The sequence below is a fragment of the Oryctolagus cuniculus genome, chromosome 3 (assembly GCF_964237555.1).
Source record: "Oryctolagus cuniculus chromosome 3, mOryCun1.1, whole genome shotgun sequence".
NCBI lineage: Eukaryota > Metazoa > Chordata > Mammalia > Lagomorpha > Leporidae > Oryctolagus > Oryctolagus cuniculus.
This window is the reverse complement of record NC_091434.1, coordinates 49883538-49906109: the sequence shown is the minus strand read 5'-3', so window position 1 is coordinate 49906109 and position 22572 is coordinate 49883538. Positions and strand designations below refer to the sequence as shown.

General features: G+C 44.5%; 1 protein-coding gene across 8 annotated transcripts in view; it reads left to right on the top strand.

Annotated features, from left to right (window-relative positions):
* Positions 1-22572, top strand: part of MFSD6 (major facilitator superfamily domain containing 6) — an 89544-nt gene that overhangs the window by 48277 nt on the left and 18695 nt on the right. For all 8 annotated transcript variants that reach the window (XM_070070460.1, XM_051848355.2, XM_051848356.2 and 5 more), the window contains one exon: positions 14988-15085. In XM_070070460.1, the coding sequence (XP_069926561.1) occupies positions 14988-15085 (98 nt within the window). The remainder of the gene's footprint in view (positions 1-14987; positions 15086-22572) is intronic.

Genomic DNA, 22572 nt, shown 5'->3' with positions numbered 1-22572 from the left:
TGGCGAGATAGGGAGCATGCACCTGTGTCCTCTGGTTGCTCTCCATCTTCCCGGAAAGCTACCAGTGCTAGTTACAGGGGCCCGCTCTTTTGATCTGACCCAATCCTGGTTACCTCCCCGAGGCTCACCTGTGAGTAGCACAGTTGGGTTCAATTTCTACATTTTGAATACCTCATAAGGGGGCTTGACCATATTCAAACCATATTCAAACCACTGCAGGACCCATGGCTGAACAGGATTCATGTATTTAGCGTATGCCTCATTCATGAGGCAGAAGGTAATGTTAGTATTTTTAGTGCACCTTCACTTGGCGACCTGTCACATGAAGTCAGGTGAGGAATTTTCCATTTGTGGGTTATGCCTGTGCTCAGAAAGTTTCAGACTTCAGAGCATTTTGGATTTGGAGATCAGGGATACTCAGACTGTACAAGGCAGAAATGAAATGGGATGAAGGTCCCAGAGTGACTGAACAGAGGCAGTTGTTTGAGTTTGGGTAATCTGGGAGTCATGAGCAGGGTCCTGCCTGGAGACCCCTACCCTCAGTGACATCTGGAGCACCAAGCAAACCACAGGTGTGAAAGGCCTGAGAACGGGGAGTGGCAGGAGGTCAGTGAGGTGGGCAGATCCTGCAAGGCCTGTGCATTGCATGGAGTTAGGATGTAGATTTTAAGCAAGAGCAACATGAACTGAATGTTGCTTTTCGGTTTTTTAAAAACAATTGCTTGGGTAGAGAATGTGTGATCGTTATTTATCTTGCCCTGCTTTGGGTCTGATTTATCTCTCTCTCTGAATTTCAGGGGAATGATGAGTGGTTTTTGTTTCTCAAGTCATAGCTGACAGGTCCTGGACCACCTACCCAGATGAAAAGTTTTTTTTTTTTTTTTTCCTAAGTAAGTAGAAGCACTAGGAATAGCCATTCAATAATGATGAGGGTGAGTGAAAAATAAAAATAAGAAACCCTCTACAACCATAACAAACTTATAATTACAAGATAATATCTTAAAGATAGTAATCGTTGTTACATCACCAATTGCATGTCATGAGTGAGCTTACAAAGGCTTTGTGCTAAGTGCGTTAATCATGAGCCCTTATTGAATGTGTGTGAGTTAGGCATTATGTCCATTTTAGAGATAAGAATTTAGGAGGTGTTCTCATAGGCTGCCCATGGTGACACAGCTAGTCAGTAATAGAGGTAGGATTTATACCCATGTCGGTCCTATTCCAGAGCCCATGTTTTGAGCTGCCACCTTGTGGATTGCTGGGCATGGAATTAGATGCATGAGCATTTTGCTCCTTTGTGTGATTTAGTCTCTCCACCTCCTTTTCCCCTCTTTCCCACCTGTTCCAAGCACCCTCCTATGTCTTCCTGGCAAGATCTCCATTCCTCTGTAGTGTCGCATTTCCTCACACTTTTCCATAATCTCCAAGGAAATTTACCCCTCCAGGCTAGCTCCCCTTTGTGGTATTAGGATGGCAATAATATATTAACAAGCTTGTACTGAATACAAGGTGCAAAATGTTCCTAGTGGTGTCCGTGTGTCACATGGAAAGAGCGAATTCACGATCACACATTCTATATTTCTTTTTTTTTTTTTTTTTTTTTTTGACAGAGTGGATAGTGAGAGAGAGAGGCAGAGAGAAAGGTCTTCCTTTTGCCATTGGTTCACCCTCCAATGGCCGCCACGGCCGGCGCGCTGTGGCTGGCGCACCGTGCTGATCCGATGGCAGGAGCCAGGTGCTTCTCCTGGTCTCCCATGGGGTGCAGGGTCCAAGCACTTGGGCCATCCTCCACTGCACTCCTGGGCCACAGCAGAGGGCTGGCCTGGAAGAGGGGCAACCGGGACAGAATCCGGCGCCCCGACCGGGACTAGAACCCGGTGTGCCGGCGCCGCAAGGCGGAGGATTAGCCTAGTGAGCCGTGGCGCCGGCCCTATATTTCTTTAAGACAGTCTTAAATGACTCCTTTCTGTTTTAAGGATTCAGTGTGGAAGGAGATAGACAATGTCCCTCCATGGAGTACACATTCTGGTAGAGGGTAGAAGACAATAAAGGCAAAAAAAAAAAAAAAAAAAAAAAAAAAAAGTGCCAGATTCTGTAAACATGTTAGATTAGATGTCAAGTGCACAGTGGGTGGGAGTGCAGTGAAGTGAATAATATCTTGATGGTTTACTCTCCAAATGCCCATAACAGCTAGGGCTGGGAAGTTAGTCCTGCATGGGTGACATTCACCCAACTACTGGAGCCATCACCTGCTGCCTCCCAGCATGCACATTCACAGAGAATGGGAATTTGCAAGATAATTGTGGCTCAAACCCAGGCACTCCCTCTGGTATAGGATGTGGGTATCCCAAGTGATATATTAAGTGCAGTGCTCAACACCTGCCCCAGTGACTGTATCTAATGTTCTTTTGATGATATTTCCTAGAAGTCAAGGGCCTCATCCTAGAGGGAGCTTGCGTTTGCTCCTAGAAGAGTCATCCGAGCATTTCTGTGGAACTGGCGCAGCACAGTACTGCGGGGTACTGTGGAGCTGCATCACTGGTCAGGCATGGACAAGCTCTAGGCTCCTTTCAACTTCCTGGTGAGATGATGCCAGCTGGGGGGTGTTCCAGGCTGCTGTAGCCTCAGGGTTGATGGACCTGTGATTGGCCAGACTCTGACAGTCCCTGTCCCTGTTGTTCTCTGTGACCTGTTGCTGTTGCTCTTCCTCACCACCACCCCACCTCCCTCCCTCCCTCTGTGTGTGTGTGTGTATGCACGCGTGCCTCTCCCTAGTTTCTGCTCCTCCTGCAGCCACACAGTCAACTTCTGATGATTGATTTTGAAGTCTGCTTGATGCAGTCTACATCCAGCCTTCAGGCAGGGGGTGGGACTCCTGGCTCCCTGTTCGCCCTGCCTCCACATCAGTGCCTGTGGTTTCTGTGGCTGCCTCACCAGGCATGGCCTTTTGGCTCAGTTCTTCTCATAATGCAGAACTTTGCTTCTGGGTAAGCTTTTCTTTTGTGGTCCAGGATATTTTTTCTCTTACCCTAGTGTGACCAACAATTCATCGAGGTTAAAATTGGCAACCATCATCTAATGCCAACACAGACATACATCTAGCATCCTTAATCCAAACGCACAGCTGTCCAAAGTCAGCTACCCTAACACTGTCAGTCCCTGTCCCGTCAACTGTAGTTCAGAGGTATTTCTTCAGAGAGACGTTGGAATAGGAAGGTAGCACATTGCCGTTGCCTGCTGAAAGAGCACTGGAAGGCAGGGGGCACAGAGACCCTGACCCCTCACTGGCCAGCTGACTTTGTGGCCCATTCCACCTCTCTGGATTTCTCTTTTCTTGTCTCTAAGAAATGAGCGGGTCGGAGCTGGTGTTACACTTTCTTTGATTTCCGACTCTAGTGATCTAACGTTCTGCTTTGGTTAGTTGTGGTATGTGAAAGCCACCCATCAGACCTCTTCATGCCTATTCCCTCCTCAAACTGTGACTCTGTCTGTGAATGGTTTTTCTAAGTCAAAAAATGTACACCAAGCCATTCGTGCAAACTTGGCCAGCTGAGACCATGACAGCGGAACACCCAGCTAGGGATAAAGGATGTGATTAATGAAAGTCTTTGGGATCTATATAAGGAATTTTCTTTCTTCAAAACTAATTGGCCTAAATGGAAGTTGAGACCCCCAAATCTTAGACCCTTCTCCATGAACTGACTCAGAATTTATGAAAGACATGGCTGCTCTTACTGAAAAGATTTGCATTTTATAATAGTAGCTTGGATGTTTGTACAATGTTTTGTGATTTTCCTATTTTTAAAAAATTTTATTTATTGAGGGGTGGGGTGGGAGAGAGATTGAACATCTCCAACCCAGGCTGGGTCAGGGCCAAAGCCAGGAGCCAAGGATTTAATCCAGCTCTCCAACTTGAGTGGCAGGAACCCAACCTGAGCCATTACTGCCACTTCTTGGGGGTCTGCATTAGCAGGAAGCTGGAGTAATGAGCCAGAGCTGGGAACTGAATCCAGACATTCTGGTGCGGGACATGGGCATCTTAACCTCTAAGCTGAACAGCTGCCCCCACAGTTTTTCTTGGCATGCTTATTTGATCATTTCCAAACCCCTGGTTTTTTTATTTTTTTATTTTTTGACAGGCAGAGTGGACAGTGAGAGAGAGAGAGAAAGGTCTTCCTTTGCCGTTGGTTCACCCTCCAATGGCCGCCGCGGCCAGCGTACCGCACTGATCCGATGGCAGGAGCCAGGTGCTTCTCCTGGTCTCCCATGGGGTGCAGGGCCCAAGTACTTGGGCCATCCTCCACTGCACTCCCTGGCCACAGCAGAGAGCTGGCCTGGAAGAGGGGCAACCGGGACAGAATCTGGCGCCCCCACTGGGACTAGAACCCAGGGGTGCCAGCGCCGCAAGGCGGAGGATTAGCCTAGTGAGCCGTGGCGCCGGCTACAAACCCCTGTTTTATACCCAAGGTAGCTGTGGCTCTTGGGCAAGTCCACGTCCAGTGCATCTGTGCCATGGATTCTGCCACCTCAGCTGGAGTCAGCGTGTATCTCTACATGTGGCCCACTGTGAAAATGCAATTAGCCTTGTTTGTAAAAGCCTTTCATCTCACATCAATCACTGGAAAGGTAAATAGAAATGCCTTAGATAAAGTAAATGAGTAAATATAGTGAGATTAGCTTGTGTAGAATGCTAACAGCCCTCCTCTGAGGGTTCAGAGGCTCTGGGAGCTGCCACTGGTGTCACCTACTGTGTTGCTGGCCCATGAGTAAGTAGCTTTTTTTTCTTTTAAAGATTTTTATTTATTAATTTGAGAGGCAGAGTTACATACAGAAAGAGGGAGAGAGAGAGAAAGGTCTTTCATCTGCTTGTTCACTCTCCAAATGGCCGCAATGGCTGGAGGTGGGCTGATCTGAAGCCAGGAGCCAGGAGCTTCTTCCTGGTCATCCACAGGGTTCAGGAGTCCAAAGACTTGGACCATCTTCCACTGTTTCCCCAGAGAGCTAGATCAGAAGCAACCAGGACTCAAACCAGCACCCATATGGGATGCTGACGCTTAACCTACTACGCCAAGGTGCTGGCCCCTGAGTAAATTGCTCTTGAGGAAAATACTGGTATTCTTTTTTTTAAAAAAATATTTATTTATGTACTTGAAAGGCAGAGTCACAGAAAGAGAATGAGAGATAGAGAAACAGGTCTTCCATATACTGGTTCACTCCCCAGATGTCCACAATGGCCAGGGCTGGGCTGGGCCAGGCCAAAGCCAGGATTCTGGAACTCTGTCTGGATCTGCCACAAGGGTGGCAAGAGTCCAAGTACTCAGACCATCTGCTGCTGCTTTCCCAGGTGCACTAGCAGGGAGCTGGATCAGAAGTGGAGCAGCTGGGACTTGAATTGGTGCCCATATGGGAGGCTGGTATCCTAGGTGGCGGCTTAAACCACTGGGCACGGTGCTGTCCCCAATACTGGTATTCTTGATTAAATTTTGCTTTGTGTTGGAATTGCAAGTGACCTCATAGGATATTTTCATGGGCTGAGTTCTTTCCCCTGAAAATTCATATGTGGAGGGTCCTAACCCTCAGCACCTTAGAGTGTGACTCTGTTTAGGGCCTTTGAAGAGGTAGTTAAGTTAAAATGAGAGGTGGTCAGGGTGGGCCTCTCCTCCATTGTGATTGGTGTCCTGATGAGGACCTTAGGACCCAAGCACAGAGGAAAGATGAGGTGAAAGCAGAGCAAGAAGGTGGGAGCCCACCCATTAAGTGGAGAGCCCTCTCCAGCACCAGCTCTGCAGCATCCTGATCTTGAACTTCTAGCTTCCGGAATTGCAAATAAATACGTAAATAAATACATTTCTGTTGTTTAAGCCACTCTGTGTGTTTGTTTTGATCGCTCAAGCAAACTAACACAGTCATGTGGGCCTGGCTGCATCTCCCTTTAGATTCCCTTCCTTCAATCCCTGCCCGATGGTTGTTTGGCTTTTGTTTCTTCTAGTGATGTGAAACTTGCTGTCACACTTGGGACTCTCAGCTCAAGTGACAGAAAACCTTTCCCAAAGTGGGTTAAACAAAACAGGGAGTGTAATTGTCTAATAGAAAGCTGCAGCAAATGGTCTTTGGTGTACCTTTAGCCAGGCCTCCAGTGATGTTATCTGAACCTGGCTTCCCAGTTATTAGCTCTGTTTTCCTGTTGGGTAGACTTACCCAGGCCCATGTTGTTGGAGTTCCCAGCCCGCCCAGGATCAAACCAGCTGGAAAAGAGACAGCTGAAACAATAACCTCTATTGTTCTGTCTGCTCCTGGATCTGCCCTCCTCATCAGTAGCAAAGCCTTCTACCTCTGTTCCTCCTGCAGCTTTGCTTCTTCACTTACCTCCGAGTTTTCTCCCAGAACATCTTTTGACAGGCAGAGTTAGACAGTGAGAGAGAGACAGAGAGAAAGGTCTTCCCTTTTCTGTTGGTTCCCCCCCTAAATGGCTGCCACAGCTGGCACTGCGCCAATCCGAAGCCAGGAGCCAGGCACTTCTTTCTGGTCTCCCATACGGGTGCAGGGCCCATGGACCTGGGCCATCGTCCACTGCCTTCCCGGGCCACAGCAGAGAGCTGGACTGGAAGAGGAGCAACCAGGACAGAATCCGGCGCCCCGACCGGGACTAGAACCCGGGGTGCTGGTGCCACAGGTGGAGGATTAGTCTAGTGAGCTGCGGCGCCGGCCTCCAGAACATCTTATCCAAGACTCCACTTTTTTCTTTCACCTCCTCATTCTGGCTCCTTTTTCGTCAGTGATGTCATAAAATGAGGTGCTCCTAGTTCTTTCCATTGCATGGCCGAAGTCGAGGACAATGGGATTATTATCTCTTTTTTATTTTGTCATGGGATGCTTTCAGCCTGAGTTTTTATGAGCTTGCATGATTTCCTCAAGTTTACTTTATGATCAACTAAAACTCTTGCAGTCTTCTGCAAGTTAATTGCCATGTCAAATGTTAGTAGTTCTTTGGGAAGTATAGGGTTTATCTTGTATGTGTACCTCAGGCCAGATCACGGGAAACTTCTAAACAAAATCATGTAGAAAGAGTTTGAGAGAGAGTCTGGTCATTGGCCTTTTACCTAGGTGGAAAATATACCAATACAACAGCAAACTGTGTCTTCCAGGTGGCTGAGTACTACTAGTCAGGCTTCTGTTTTGTTGTGAACAGCCTTGGATTTCTACTTGAAGATACATACAGACTTGGAAAAAGTAGATAAGCTAAAAAACAATGGAGAAACATAAATATGGGCGGGAATCAGCCCAGGGACCCTGCTGAGAGTGATCCTAATTACCTTCTGAGCTCAGCTTGCCAGTCGCTTAGGAAAGCTCTGAAGGTGGCAGAATGAAGAAAGACTTTAGACCAGCAGAGACTCAGGCTTCACTCTTTTCTTTGTCTAATAAAATAAAAGAAGAAAGTATTGTTAGCCGAGTAGAACATACACAGCTAAATGGCTCTTGTTTCCCCGCTTTGGCTCTTCTGATGGACAATGTGTTCTTGTGCTCTGATCTGCACAGACTGGTGGGCAGCCAGCTACAGCTTGGTGGTAGAAGCCGGTAGTTCCAGGATCTCTATAGGTGATCCCTGCAGCTATGCTAGGGAATGCCACTGACTCTGAGCTTTCCGACTTGTGCGCCAGCTCTTACTCTTCTGGCGAGCAGAACCTTGTCTATCTGCTTATGCGCAGGCATTAGGTTCCATTGCACAGCACCTCAGGCTGTCCCAGATAGGAAAACTGAAGTCAGCTTTTCATTGAAATGTTTCTTGTCTTTATAACGAAAATATTTATCTTCAATCATAATCTATTAATGTCAAACATGTTGCCAATAGGGACATATATTTTTCAAATCTTAGCTTTTCCAGGCTTCTTTTTTAAGTCAATTAATTCTTTCACATACCTATTATTCCTGTATAATAACTGGATATCTTAAAATACATACACATGCATGTATCCACATATAAAATTAGAATTTCAATAGAGTATGTTCACCACTGTTTCCTTAGCACGTAGCATAGAATGTGTTCAAGGAATATTTTTAAATTGATTTTCTATTTAAAGTATTTGTATTTTCCCTCCAGTTCATGGGCATTTATAGACAGCTTATTTTGTGTCAAGTTCTGGGGATAAGACTGAGCTAACACAATATGTGTTGCTGTGGATTTGTTCCTGAGAGGAAGAGCGTGGTGGGGGCAGGAGGCGCAGAGTCACCACACAGACCCCAGGAGTCGGGTGAAAGCAGGCCTGAGGCAAGCAGCCTGCAGACTCGTTTATTTCAGTTGCTACAGCAGCATATATAGCCAAGGCAGCCAATCTGGTCAAGGGGCAGTCTATGCCCTAACCAATCACACCTTGTTGCCAGGCAGATCCTGAAGCTATCCAATCACAGCCTGTTGCCAGGCAGGCTCCGTTGTCATGTGGTTTCCAAAACCATCCAATCACAGCCTGTTGCCAGGCAGTTCTGTTGCCAGCAGCCATCTTGGCATGGCCTTCTCATTCCACCACAAATATGAAAGTCCTTGCCCTCCATATAGAGTACCTTCAGGTTGTAGATGTATGGTTGGGACTGAGTCAAGTTTTACGAGGTGAAGCATGTGATCCTGTGAACCCATATAAAAGGGAATGGACCTGGGATGAGATGGAGCAAAGTGAGCTCTGAAAGAGGAACTGGGTACAGGAAGTAGGGGACCATAACCCAGTGGATCCATTTGGCATTCAAATGGACTGGAGAACAGAGAGCCAGGCGGAGTGTTGTACCAGATGGGCTGCTAGGAAAGATCTTTCATGATAAAATCCTGTATACATCAACTGCTGTGATTCAGACACGCCCATGGCATGACAATTTGCTTTCTGATTATCCAAGTGACTCTTGGAGCAAATAGCAATTACCTTAAATCTGTCTGCACGAACCATTTTCTTTGTCCAGAATCAAAGGGATTATGGCCATACTAATTATTTCATATACCTTTCTTAACCCTTTGGATAACTATATAGTTAATGCCCATCTAGTTTCCAGATTCAGAGTATAGGAATAATACCGAATATTAGCTAGGAGATTGTACTGTTTGAAAGCCCAAATAGAAACCCAGGTAATGATCCCTTCAGGTCTAAGAACAGTGGCTCAACCATCAACCATCAGTTCCCATGGCTGTCTGTAGCTCTGGCAAACACAGTGACTGGTCTCTTCATTTTTTGAGAAATAGATGAGCACGCACTGTAGGATGATCCTTCATCTTCCTTTGCTATCAGACCCTGTATTATCTCTGAAACAGTTTCCAGATCCTATCAGGACTGGAAAAGTTCACTGATCTCTTCCTCAGTCCTTAAACTGTGACCCTCCTTTTATCTTGCACATACTCTTTCTAGCCACAAATGCTTCGAGTTTTATGGTCAGCCTTTGTTCACTTGGTTCCTTCTGCCTGTGGTGCTCTTTCCATCATCTTTGTCCAGTCACTTCTTAGCCTAGGTGTCCCTCAGCCCCCAGGGTGGGCAGAGGCCCTCTCCTCTGTGATCTCACGTCCATGGTGCATGTCTATTATATTTCCCTTGTTTGCTTCTGTGTCTTCTCCCTGCTATACTCCTTCAAAGTAAAGATTCAAAGTTCCTTCAAAGTAAAGATTTCCTCCTCATTTTTTTATTTCCGGCAAGTCCAGCCCCAGTGTATGTGTGGCACCTGGTGATTCTGCAGTAACTATTTACTGAGGGAATTCATGTCTGTTGTGGTTTTGAGGCTCTCAAGGGGCACCAAACTATATTATAGTTGGTTAAGTGTAGAAAAGGAGCGCATCATACGTAACATACACCCTATTAGCAATTACAGAATGACTCACAGTTAGTTGCATCCATATCTTGAATACTATGTGCTGAAAAATGCCAGTTTTTTGTAATAACATAACCACCAATCAACTTAAGCTGCTGATACTGTGAATTGTGGCAAATAAGAAATTAGAATCTTATAAGCAACTTTCCTCTTATTGTATTTTGCTGATGTACAGAATATGAAGGTGTTTGACAAGTGGTTTGAGTTTTCCCTGCTGTAGTGTTTCCTACTGAGTCATTTGCTCCTTATAAGTTTTGTCCCTCCTTGTATATAACTTCACTTACAGTAACCACCTGTTCTCCAGTTGCTGTTGTGTCTTGCCTGCTTTATTCACTTTGCTGATTTCCTGTTAAGAAATAGGACAGTGATGATGTTGCTACTGACCTTTATCATTAGAGACGGCTACTTGGTGACTGTAGCTCACTGAGAAGCATTTTTCAGACAGTTCTTCTGTATTTCGACTTCAATCCCAGGGGAATTTTTAGGTCCTTGACCATGTACTCTATACTGAGCGTAAAGAATTTTGTTGTATGAAAGATTATCTAGTACAACACATTATGAATTTCTTTTTATCAGCAAATCATTCATTCCATAAGCATGAACGTGATTGCTTGCTAGGGTTTCTATAACAAAGTACCGTAGAATAGGTGGCTTAAAATCCAGGCATGTATATCCTCACAGATCTACAAGCTAAAAGTCCAAGTTTAAGGTGTCAGTAAAGTTGGTTTGTTCTGAGGATCTTCTTGGCTTGTCTTCCTCCATTGTCTTCTTCTGGTCTTCTCCCGTCTGGGTGATAATCTGCTGTTCTTAAAAAGACACCAGTCATACAGGATTAGGACCAACCCATGTGACTTCATCTCACCTGAATGACCTCCACAAGGGCAATCCCTGCAACTGTAGTCCCACTCAAGTAATGAGGACTAGGACGTAGGACTTCGACAAACGAATTTGAGGATGTGTGACACAATTCAGTACATAACAGTGAGTAATGAGACAATTTAAATATCCTGCTCAGATACTGAAAATATTCTTAGGTTGCTGAAATACTTCCCATTGACTATAATCAGAAATGATCATCACCATGACACATTATAGTCAAACTTTCAAAAATAAAATGTAGAGGTGTTTTATAAATGTATGTCCGATTCTTTACTTTTCCACCGAGCCAAATACTGACTTCCTTTGTGTTCATTCCTTTCACCCTTGCTGATTTCTTGAAACCACTCTGCTTCTCCGGAATAGTTGGTGAGAGTAGAGTGCTAGTTCTGCTCCTTCTTTTGGAATTTTGGAATTTGGAATTTTGTTTTGTTTTGTTTTTTTAAAGATTTATTTATTTATTTGAAAGTCAGAGTTACACATAGAGAGAAGGAGAGGCAGAGAGAGAGAGAGGTCTTCCATCTGATGGTTCACTCCCCAGTTGGCCACAATGGCTGGAGCTGCGCCAATCTGAAGCCAGGAGCCAGGAGCTTCTTCCAGGTCTCCCATGTGGGTGCAGTGCCCAAGGACTTGGGCCATCCTCTACTGCCTTCCCAGGCCACAGCAGAGAGCTGGATGGGAAGTGGAGCAGCAGGGTCTAGAACCAGAGCCCATATGGGATGCCGGCGCTTCAGGCCAGGGCTTTAACACGCTGTGCCACAGCGCTGGCCCCAAGGGATAGAAGTTTTGACAGAAGGCAAAAGGGTTCCTGGATACTTTTAAAAATCATAATGCATGAGTGCTAGTTCAAGTCCCAGCTGGTCCACTTCCAATCCACCTCCCTGATAATGTACCCGGGAAAGCAGTGGAGAATGTCCCAAGTGCTTGGCCCTCTGCAAGCACATAGGAGACCCAAAAGAAGCTCGTGGCTCTCTAAGTAACTGATTTAAAAATAAATCTTTTGTTAAAAAATCATAATTCTGCCATTTATTATTTATTTGGGTGAGTCATTGTGTAATTATCACAATAAAACTGCAGAGTAGACATTATTGTCTCCACGTGATATATGAAGAAGCCAGGTCTCAGGGAGAGGAAGTAACTTGCCCTGAATAAGTCTTATTTTACTCTGTTTCTTTGGATCCTCTTTTTTTTTTTTTTTTAAGATTTTATGTATTTATTTGAAAGTCAGAGTTACACACAGAGAGAAGGAGAGGCAGAGAGAGAGGTCTACTGGTTCACTCCCCGTTTGGCTGCAACGGCCAGAGCTGCATTGATCAGAAGCCAGGAGCCAGGAGCTTCTTCCAGGTCTCCCATGTGGGTGCAGGGGTTCAGGAACTTGGGCCATCTTCTGCTGCTTTTCCAGGCCATAGCGGAGAGCTGGATTGGAAGTGGAGCAGGCAGGACTCGAACTGGTGCCCATTTGGGATGCCGGCACTGCAGGCAGCGGCTTTTATTTTTTATTTTATTTATTTATTTTTTTGAAAGGCAGAGTGGGCAGTGAGAGAGAGAGAGAGAAAGGTCTTCCTTTTCCATTGGTTCACCTCCCCAGTGGCCACTGCGGCCTGTGCACCACGTTGATCCCAAGCCAGGAGCCAGGTCTTCTCCTGGTCTCCCATGCAGGTGCAGGGCCCAAAGATGTGGGTCATCCTCCACTGCCTTCCTGGGCCACAGCAGAGAGCTGGCCTGGAAGAGGAGCAACCGAGATAGAATCCGGCGCCCCGACCGGGACTAGAACCCCAGGGTGCCGGCGCTGCAGGCGGAGGATTAGCCTAGTGAGCCGAGGTGCCAGCCAGGCAGTGGCTTTAACTCACTACGCCACAGCACTGGCCCTGCTTTGTTCTAAAAGACTGTCAGTTGTGACATTAGAAACATGGGAAAGAAGTGAAGGATATTCAAGTTCATAGCCACTCAACTTGCTGGTGGCTGACTGAGACCTGTGGGTCCCAGAAGTGACAGACAGAAACTCCAGTGACTAAATTCCATGTAGGTAGAGGTTTGATGGGGCATAACACCATCTACCACTTGAACTGGGTTGATCGACCTTGAGTTACTTTAGGCCAAGAGCTTTGGGCTGTAGCCTGGATCAAATAATAGTTGTCATGGCAACCCTGATTCAGAAGTGAACTCAAAAGAAAGGTTCAAGATAGGCAGTATGAATGCTAGGAAGGTGGATTGCTGAATTTGTTTTATGATAAGATTATATAGGAAAGTATTACCAGGATAGTTTGAAATTAGCTCAAACAGATGTTCTTCATTCTGGCTCAGGATCAGAATAGCCGTGGGGGGCTTTTAGAAGCAGTGCCTGAAAAAAAAAAAAAGCAGCAGCAGTGCCTGGGTTTTGAGCGTGGAGATCTTTGTTGATATACTCATGGACCTTGACAGTTGTCATTTTTAACAGTTACTAGGCTAAATCTGATGGGCAGCCACAGTTGAGAATTAAGGACTGAGCTCACAGGCTGGGGCCATGGCCTCTGGGCCTAATTTTTCCTTTGGTCTGTTTTTAAATTACTCATGAACTTAAGAATCAGTTATGCATTTTTAAATGGTTGAAAAAATCACAGGAGGAATAATATTTTGTGACCATAGGAATTACCTGCAATTTACACTTCACTGGTTCACAATTTAAATTTTTTGGAGGCCAGCCTTACTCATTTGTTTGCGTATTAGCCGTGGCTCCTTTCACACCACAGCAGCAGAGCTGAGAGCTGTAACAGGGACCACATGGCCCGCAAGACCTATGCTATCTACTTGCTGACCCTTGCATTGGTCTAAGTAGAAGTCAGCCCAGCGCTGACTTAGAACCTAAAAAGGAGGCAAAGATTTGTGTAGCTTGTTCTGTGAGTGTGTGTGTGTGTCAGGGGTGGTGGTGGTGGTGTGGTGTGTGTTTGCAGTGTATTTTGCATTTTAATTTCTGTGAGGTTTTGTTCCCTAGCCAGAGGGATGCTGATGGATCAGTAGCAAGTTTGTCCAGCAAAATATTTATCAAATGACATTGAAAATACACTTTTTCCTCAAAACACACAAATAAGAAGAATATAATATTCAGAGAACAGTTACCTAATCTTTCTAATGCTTTATTGAGTATCTCCATATTCTCTTCTCATACCTATTTCCTAGTGAATCCCTACCCTCTATTTTTGTCTTTTTCCCTCTTTCTCCTCCATATTTGTGATTAATGCCAGCTGGGTGCCTGAGAGCATTTCCTTTCCTTGATTCAAAGCTGAAAGAAAGAAAACAATATCTATAGAAATGAGTTTAATATAAAATTATAGTTGAGCAAGACTAGGAGAATTTCATTGATTGTCATGTGAGTTTCTTTTACCTTCTAGTTTTTATCCTCTTGGACTTGGAAAATAAGGAAAGCAGTAAGATTAGGGGAAATGAGCAGAAAATGGAAAACATCTGGGAAAAAGCCCTCCCATCAGGCTGTGTTTTGTACAGAGAAGCAGCTACCATTTTCTTCCAACCAGCCTGTCCAGTTCAGAATAAGAGAGATTGTAACCTTGTGCTTAGGTTTACCACTTCAGGCGTTGGCTTGTTTTATTTTGATTTATATTTCTGGTGGGCAGGGCAGGGGGAGAGGGGAAGCAAAAAGTTGATACATATTTTTCAGTTTTTTAAATATATATGAGTATGTTTAAAAATAGTGAATATGTGTCAATTGAATTGATAGAATAAAGTATTTGTTTCCAAATGGTTGATTGCTCATCAGTAGATGACAGTGTTCAGTGACCTTGAATGTCTCCGTATGAAACTGCTTGGCATGTTGGATATCGCAGACATTCATGGTGGTGTATTCTCTTTCGTATTCTGTGCTTCTTCGTATTCTGTGCTTCTCCCATCATAGTGAGGTGGTGACTGTCCCAAGCATGTTTACCCAGTAGCTGCCTGGAAGGAAGCCAGTAATGTCATTATAGATGGCAGTGTGCCCAGACCATCTTTCAAAAGCATTGTTTCTGCTACTAATTAAGTCTCTGGAAGGCTGGTGTTGGCTTTTATATGAAACGTTTTGGAAAGGCTGAGGGCAGATACGTTATGAGCAGCCTTCTTCTTTCTAAATTCATGGTTAAATTTAATTATACTTCAGCTTTACTGCTTCTAAGTTTGGAGCACTGTTTGAGCTGGATGGTTTGGGGAGGGAAAAGAGTGGGTGATGTTTGCATGTTTTGTGTTTGATGCTGGAAACTCTTATTTTTTTCCTTCACTTTTTTTTTTTTTTTTTTTTTTTTTTTTAGGGTTCTGTACATTGGCCTGGCCTGCAACACTGCTCGCTATATTTACATTTCGTACCTGGAAAATGCCTGGACTGTTCTCCCTATGGAAGTTCTTCAAGGTAAGGCAAAAGCTGGAATTAGAATTATTTCTTTATCCAATCAAGTGGGTAGTGGAAGCCCAGGGCCGTCAGGATCTGATTCTACAAGGGAGGAGTGGAGCTTCTCTTTTGTATGATTTTGAGTAGTTACTAAAGAGGAGATGACGTCAGGGGACAAGCTGGGTCTTCAGTTTCCCTGAATGCAGTTCTGTGTTGAGCCAAACAAAGCTGGATTTGACCCACACCTTTGTAATTAAACAAAGAAAGAGGAACTCTAGATTAAACTCCTGTGTGCAGCTGTTAGAGGTACCATCCAAAGGTGGTTTTAAACTATAAAAAGATTTAGCTTTTAAAGGCTTTGGTGGTTTTTTTTCCAGGTTATCTATACATATTAACAGAGGATTGTCATCATAATTATCTATTCTGTTATTTAAATCACATCTGGTGACTTACAGGTAAAGCTGTATAGTCATGCTGTTGTTTTTCCATGAACTTTCTAAAACTTTGCTCCGATATTCTGGCCTGGGTTCCACCTTTGTTTTGGTGCACCGTGTCCCATCAAGATACAGACTCAGAAAGCATTTCCAAGAGCTTCTTGCCATGCACTTTGTGAGTGCTGAAAACCCAGATCTCTGGTCAGCTCTCATTGCCATGTTAATTCATTTAGGGGGCTTTAAAAAACTTCCTGGAAAATGGAATTAAAAGCTAAGGTTTTTTTTTTTTTTAATTACTTAAGTTATACAAGTTTCGTATGAACAGATTTAGGAACATAGTGGGACTTCCCACCCTACCCTCTCTCCTGTCCTGCTGCGGCCCTCCCTCCCTCCCTCCTTGGATTCCCATTCTTAATTTTTACAATAATCTATTTTCGGTATACTTAATGATCTTGTATTTAACCCTACCCTGAGTAAAGGAGTTAAACAAATAGTATGAGAGAAAGAAAACAAAACAAAAAAATTTTTGAAATACATTCATAGTTTTTTCATTAATATACATTTTCCATTAATATTTTGAAGACCCCCCTTATATATTTCAGACTATTTCTAAAAACCCCTCTAAGAAGCTTGGCTAAACCAATTACTGCTTGTCGTTATGATGAAAACAAAGGCTGAAGCTAAGATCTGACAGCCCCAGCTCCTAAATCATTAATTGTACCCAACAGTCATTTATAATTTCATTACCTGTATTAAGGTTGCCACTGTCATTTTCCTAACACCATGGATCCAAATGCTGTACAATCAACACAATTTCTTGTCAGATTTCAGCCTTTTAAGATAAAAGATTCCCGATTGTACATCTCAAAACAACATGCAAGCTGCTTACTTATCAGAATCCATCATGGCACTGAAGCAAAAGAACTTATCCTAATTTAGAGGCAACGTAATGTATGTTCACATAATAATGATATCATTTAAAGAGATCCATACTTTACAGAAGCGCTTTTCAGGTCTAATGCAATGGTGTGAGTTGTGGGAGGAGATTTTTTTCAAATGTGTAGTAAATGGGAAATTGGCCTAGTAATAATAAATAGTATCTGGAAGGGTCTTGGGGTGAGGAATGCATCCCAGCTTGTGTCATTTGAAAACAGCAAAGCACTAAATGGGAACCACAAGAAAGAACTGTGCTGAACCGAGGTGTACGCAAACAGTTCTTAGAATTTCTCACCGCTGGTTCCTGTTCTGTCCTTACCTGACTTAATTGGTTTGTTTATTTGTATGGCACAGTATGTGGACTCTATAATAAAAAATGTTATGCCCACCGAAAAGAAAGAATAGTATAATAGCAGATGCGCATGCCTTTTCATCTTTAAATTTAATATAAATTAGATGGAAAAGGACACATGGCATATGTGACTCAAGGAAGGAGGACATTCATGAAATGGTGAGCAGAACAGAAGGATTTTATATAAGGGAGAAACAAATGCTGTTGCGAATTTTAAAACTCTTTTTTCCTGTTAATTTATCAACGATGCATTAAATGGCTGCTAACAGCCAGGCAGCATGGCATTTTTGGTGCTTGGAATGTAGTTTAAAAAAAAAAAAGAAAGAAATTCCCTGAGTCCCCAAGGCCTCCCCGTGTGTTCTGGAAGCCGGGAGTGTAATAACTGCACGTTGTGTTCGATGGGCTCGCAGCACAGGGAGCTCGGTGGAGGAAATCACTAGCTTTGTGAAGCAGGGAGCGGGAGGGTGCAGATTGTAGTGGAAAATTCCCCTAAACAGACCGTGCACTTGCGGGGAGAGTGAGCAGGCACCCCAGGTGGCCTGTAGACAGCAGGCATTCAGGCAGAGAAGGCTGTGTCCAAAGCCGCATGTGGACAGAGAAAGGCGTCCTCAGGGAATGAGTGTGGTGCCCAGGGCCCAGTGGATTACTCAGCCCCAGCTGCCGCCCCGCCTGGATGCACCCCAGGGAGCAGGATCCCTGGGTTCAGGGAGCTGGACCGAATCAGGAACTCTGCCTCTGCTGGCAGGCTGTGGTTCACACCGCTGCTGCTTTTTCTCCTGCCTTGTGCCACCAGAAACTGAGCTCCTCATCTGAAGCAGGTGAAGAAGGGGGCACGTATCCGTCAGCACACAGCCTTCTGGGCCCACACGGGCTCTGGCACCAGAGCTGCAGGAGTGCATGCCGAGGAGCCTGGCTGTGCAACCCAAACAGAAGCCCTGGCCTTTGTGACACCCGCACGTGCCCCCACAGAGAGCAGTCAGTCATCCCCATGGGGAAAAACACCGTGTCTCAGCAATACATGTCTCACTCCGAAGGGCCATTTTGCCGCTGTGGAGTCTTCTACCTTTACAAGCCTTGTCCAAATGACTTTAAAATCTCTGTGCTTAAAGGAGACTCTACTTCAGATGCAGTAAAGGGGAGAAATGATTGCAACAAAACACTGAGTGGTTTACTTATGGGACGAACCCCCTGTCACGATGGATCCCCCGAAGCCCATGGACTGAAGTGTTACCTGATTAGAGCCAGAGACCCAGCCTTGGGAGGAGAGGGTTGGGGCATGGGATACCGTCTCCCATCGCTGACTGTCTCGACATGGAGCAGGCAGAGCTTCCACTGTGTCAGCCTTTAAAAGAGACCTTCTTTTAGAAATATGAGTAAAATCGCTGTCTTCGTCCTGTCACCCCTTGCCTTACCCCGAGACCCCAGGAGAACTAGCAACTTCCCGAGAAGCGGCAGAAAAGGAGGGGACAGAGATGTTCTGTATTCCATGTCTCTGGCTGCCCCTACCTCCTCTGTGGGGTTTCCGGTAACTAACGGTGGAGGGTCCCTTGCTTGCCTGACTTCTCGGGGCTTTTGGTCATCCTCTCAGCATCCCTTCTCAGGCCGTGTTGGTCATTCTCAGCTCCCCGTGTAACAGAGAGGGAGCAGATTTGCTCTTCTTTAGGCCTGTGGGAAGGAAACTGTACAGACATCTGCACTTTTCAGGCTTAAGATAAGACTCATGGATGCGTTTTGGAATTGTGCAGTTGTTTCTAAATATATATATATATATTTATTTGAAAGGCAGAGTTGGAGAGAAGGAGACGTACACACACATACACACACACAGACACATACACATACACACGCAGAGACAAAGATCAGTCTTTCATCTGCTGGTTCACCCCTCAAATGGCTGCAACAGCCAGGGCTGAACCAGGCCATAGACAGGCACATGGAACTCCATTTGAGTTTCCCATATGAGTTCAGGGGTCCAAGGACTTGGACCATCTTCCACTGCCTTCCCAGGTGCATTAGCAGGAATCTGGGTCAGAAGTGGAGCCGCTGGGACTTGCTGGCACCCATATGGGATGCTGGCATTGCAGGCTGCAGCCCAGCTGTGTGTGCCACAACACCAGCTCCTGTGCAGTCATTTCTTTCCCGTGATCTTTTTCACATGCAGTAGCCACTGTTTCTTGCACAGCCTTACCCTTTCAGCAGCTTGGCTACCATTTGCAGCAAATGTGTTGTTCAGTGGGCAACTGATAACAACATACAGAGAAGCAGAAGCCATGTTTCCTGCCCACAAAGCATCTGCAGTTTATTTAAAAAGAGGCAGAGGGTCTCAGTGCCTAAAGGCATTGCTGGATGCAGAGCTAGAGGTGCTGGTGGCAATAATTGGTTTACATTATTTCTCAAGATCACATTTTACAAACCAATGGGAATTTTCACCCTTGCTTTTGCACAGGAGGTGTTTAACCCTTCATGGGTGTGGTCAGGAATGTCAGCATTTGGTGAAAATCCCAGATGTGTTACGCTCTTTCTTATGTGGATATTGATTGAGAACCTTCATGAGCTCAGAGCTGCATGTGATCAAAATTAGTCTTGTGATTGGCATGTGTTTAAGGGGAGAGCAAAGCCAGCTGAGGAGTTGCAAGTGCTGAAGTCCTTTCGAACTTCTTGAATTAATGGCTTCAGGCCTGAGGAGTGAAAATGAGGTCTGGGTCTGCACCTTCTGTTTAAGGTGCTCTCCCAATGGGAGCTGGGTTAAGATTTTAGTGAGAGCTGACTTTTCAAGGTCACCAGAAGCTTAGTTCTGTTTGAACTGTGCCGCATATGCCTATTCAGCCGTGGAAGGGCCATGTTTTACTTCCTCGTATGTTCTGGAAGAGCATGGAGAACTCGTAAGAGGATTACTGTGAAGCCCTTATCTGACAGTGGAAATTTTCTAGACATGATTTCAGGCTGTTACCCTCCATAGTGGAAATTTTCTGTCTGGCTGAACTCTTGAACCATGTAGTTAGAAACATGGATATGCAAGGTAGACAAGTGCTCTGCGTTTAGCATTCAGTTGACAAACTGGCATCCAGAAGTCACTGGTGTTGCTATTAATACATTTTTAATCAGAGTAATCTATAAATTTTAATAGAACAATTTTATTCTTTGTCATCCCATATTTCTAGTTATTAAAAATTCTTAGGAAATGTTTTCTTCAGAACAGAAATGATTTTGCCCATCAGAATTTATTTTATTGCTTCTTGGCCTCTTGGCTAAGATCAAGTGTAGGGGCGGCACTATGGCATAGTGGGCTAAGCTTCTGCCTGTGGTGCAGGTATCCCATATAGGCTTTGGTTCAAGTCCCAGCTGCTCTACTTCTGATCCAGCTCTCTGCTAATGTGCCTAGGAAAGCAGCAGAAGGTGGCCCAAGTGCTTGGGCCCCTGCACCCACATGGGAGACCCAGAAGAAGCTCCTGGATCCTGGTTTTGGATCAGCTCAGCTCCGGGCATTGTAGCCATTTGGGGAGTGAACCAGCTGATGGAAGACCTCTCTTCTCTCTCTCTCTCTCTCTCTCTCTCTCTGCCTCTCTGCAACTCTGCCTTTCAAATAAATAAATAATTTTTTTAAAAGATAAGTATAGAGTTTATTTGAGATATCTTCTGGTCCAAGAATCCGTTCCTGGCAGTTGCATCTCACATTGAGCTCTCTGTTTTCTAAATTGTTCTCAGACTGGTGGATTGTATTACATAGGTTAGCATTAGTAATAGTAGCTCCACAGTTATTTTACAAATAGTTTTATTTCCTAACTTAGTTTAAACCCTTGAATGCAAAGGTTGTACTTTTACTTTTTGAATGCCCCAAAAGTGTGTATCTAGAAAGACTCTAAATACTTGTTTTATTGGTCTAATAGTCCTGTTATCCAATACTGTAGTTGATATTTTCTGATTTTTAAGTGTTTTGATTAATACATGAAATTCTATCTCAAAAACTTACAATTGTCCTTCATGGCAAATCTGGAAAAACATCAGTGTGTTTTAATCATTTACTTACACACCCGTGTAATTCTATAAATTAGTTTACCAAAATATGCAACAGTGTAGAAATGTAAAGTCCCTAAGCTTGGATGAGACTGTCCTAGTTTGAATTCCAGCTCCCCTACCAATGAACTCTGTATCAGTGGGCAAAGTGCTTAAGCTCTTGAAGCCTCAGACTCTTGAACTACAGAAGAAGTTGATTTGAATATTAAATCAGCCAGTCCGTGCAAAATATTTACATAGTCCCTGACACTTATATAATTAGCCTCCAATAAATATTAGCCAGTATGCAATAACACAGTAAAATAAATTATAAATAAACAAAAAGTAGGACCAAGGCAAATGTAATTTAAAAGGTTCTCTTAGAGGTTAAATAGAAATTGGGCCTGAAAGCCTGGCTATAAATTATGTTCTGAGGCCTAAGAGAAACCTGACTAGCCCGTGCACACTGTTAACATTACCTTCAGGGAAGTGACATTTTTACTGTCTTTGATATAAAAGCAGTTCTCCTGTGTGGCTTGCTTTGGGAGAACACAGAGCATGTACACTGTAGTGCTACAAAGTCTTGACATTAAATGCAGTTGGTTGTGGGTGTAGACTCTGCAAACCTGCTTTGAGGTATGCCTAGGTGCAGTGCCAGCATGTAAAATCAATGAGGGTCCCCAAAATGTTGAAGTATCAGCCATAGACTTTTTTTTTTTAATTTTAAAGGAACTTCTTTTTGAACTTGTATGCTGAAGCCTCTAGAAGAGGTATACTGTTTGGTCTCTATTTTTACTCATTTATGGGATTTGGAAGTTTGCTCCAATCTTGTGCAGGGTACCATTATCCATCATCCTTTCTTTGTCATGTTCCAGCAGGTACACTGTGCCTAACTAGTTTCAGCTCAGGGTCTTTTTGTTCAGCTGCCATACTGTGCCAAACCCTGTGCAGATTGCTGGATATGTTGGTTTTCCTGCCAGTAAATTCTGCCTCTTTTCATCCACCAAAGTATAAGCTCTGTGGTGGCTGGGGACGTTTTCTGTGTATCTTCACATCCTCATAGCCTAGCAAGGTATTTGGCACATGGTGAGTGTGCACAAGAAGTACTGTTGAATTAATGCATGGAAGGGGTTCTTACAGTGCTGCACATCGGCAGATGTGGAGTTGTTGACCTTTAACAATGATTACTGCACATTTTCTGTGAAGTCTCTTTAATGTGACAAACAAAAGGCTTGTGCTGCTGCTGACAGGGCCACTGCTTTTCATAGACCCATTGCTCTTGATGGCCCTAATACTCACAGAGCCTGACTTGCTACTCCTCTGCTCTCTTTCCATTTCTTCATGGCCAGTCTCTTATTTCCCAATCTCCCTTTCAGGTGACTGATTTTGGCCAATGTGATGTGTCATTTCTGAACTTGGCCCATAAAACTTCTCCTGGGCTGTCCTCTCCTCCCTCCTCTGTCACTGGAAGTGGATACCTAGGCTAACCAGGCGTTGGAGTTGGCAGAGTCTCTGTGGTCTGGGTCCCTGAATGTCTGTCTGGAGCAGAGCTCCCACTCCTCCTGTCTTCTACCCATTGGACTTTGAATTAGTGAGCTTTTCATGACTATAACAAAATAGCTGACTCAGGCTACTTACGAAGGAAAGAGACTTATTTTAGCTAAAGGTTTTGGAGGTTCTCAGTCCAAGATTGGGTCTCATTGGTCCAGTATCTGGTGTTGGCATTCTTGCTGGCAGAGTCCCCAGGTGGCATGAGGTACCTGTCTGTCATCTCTGATAAAGCCACCATGATT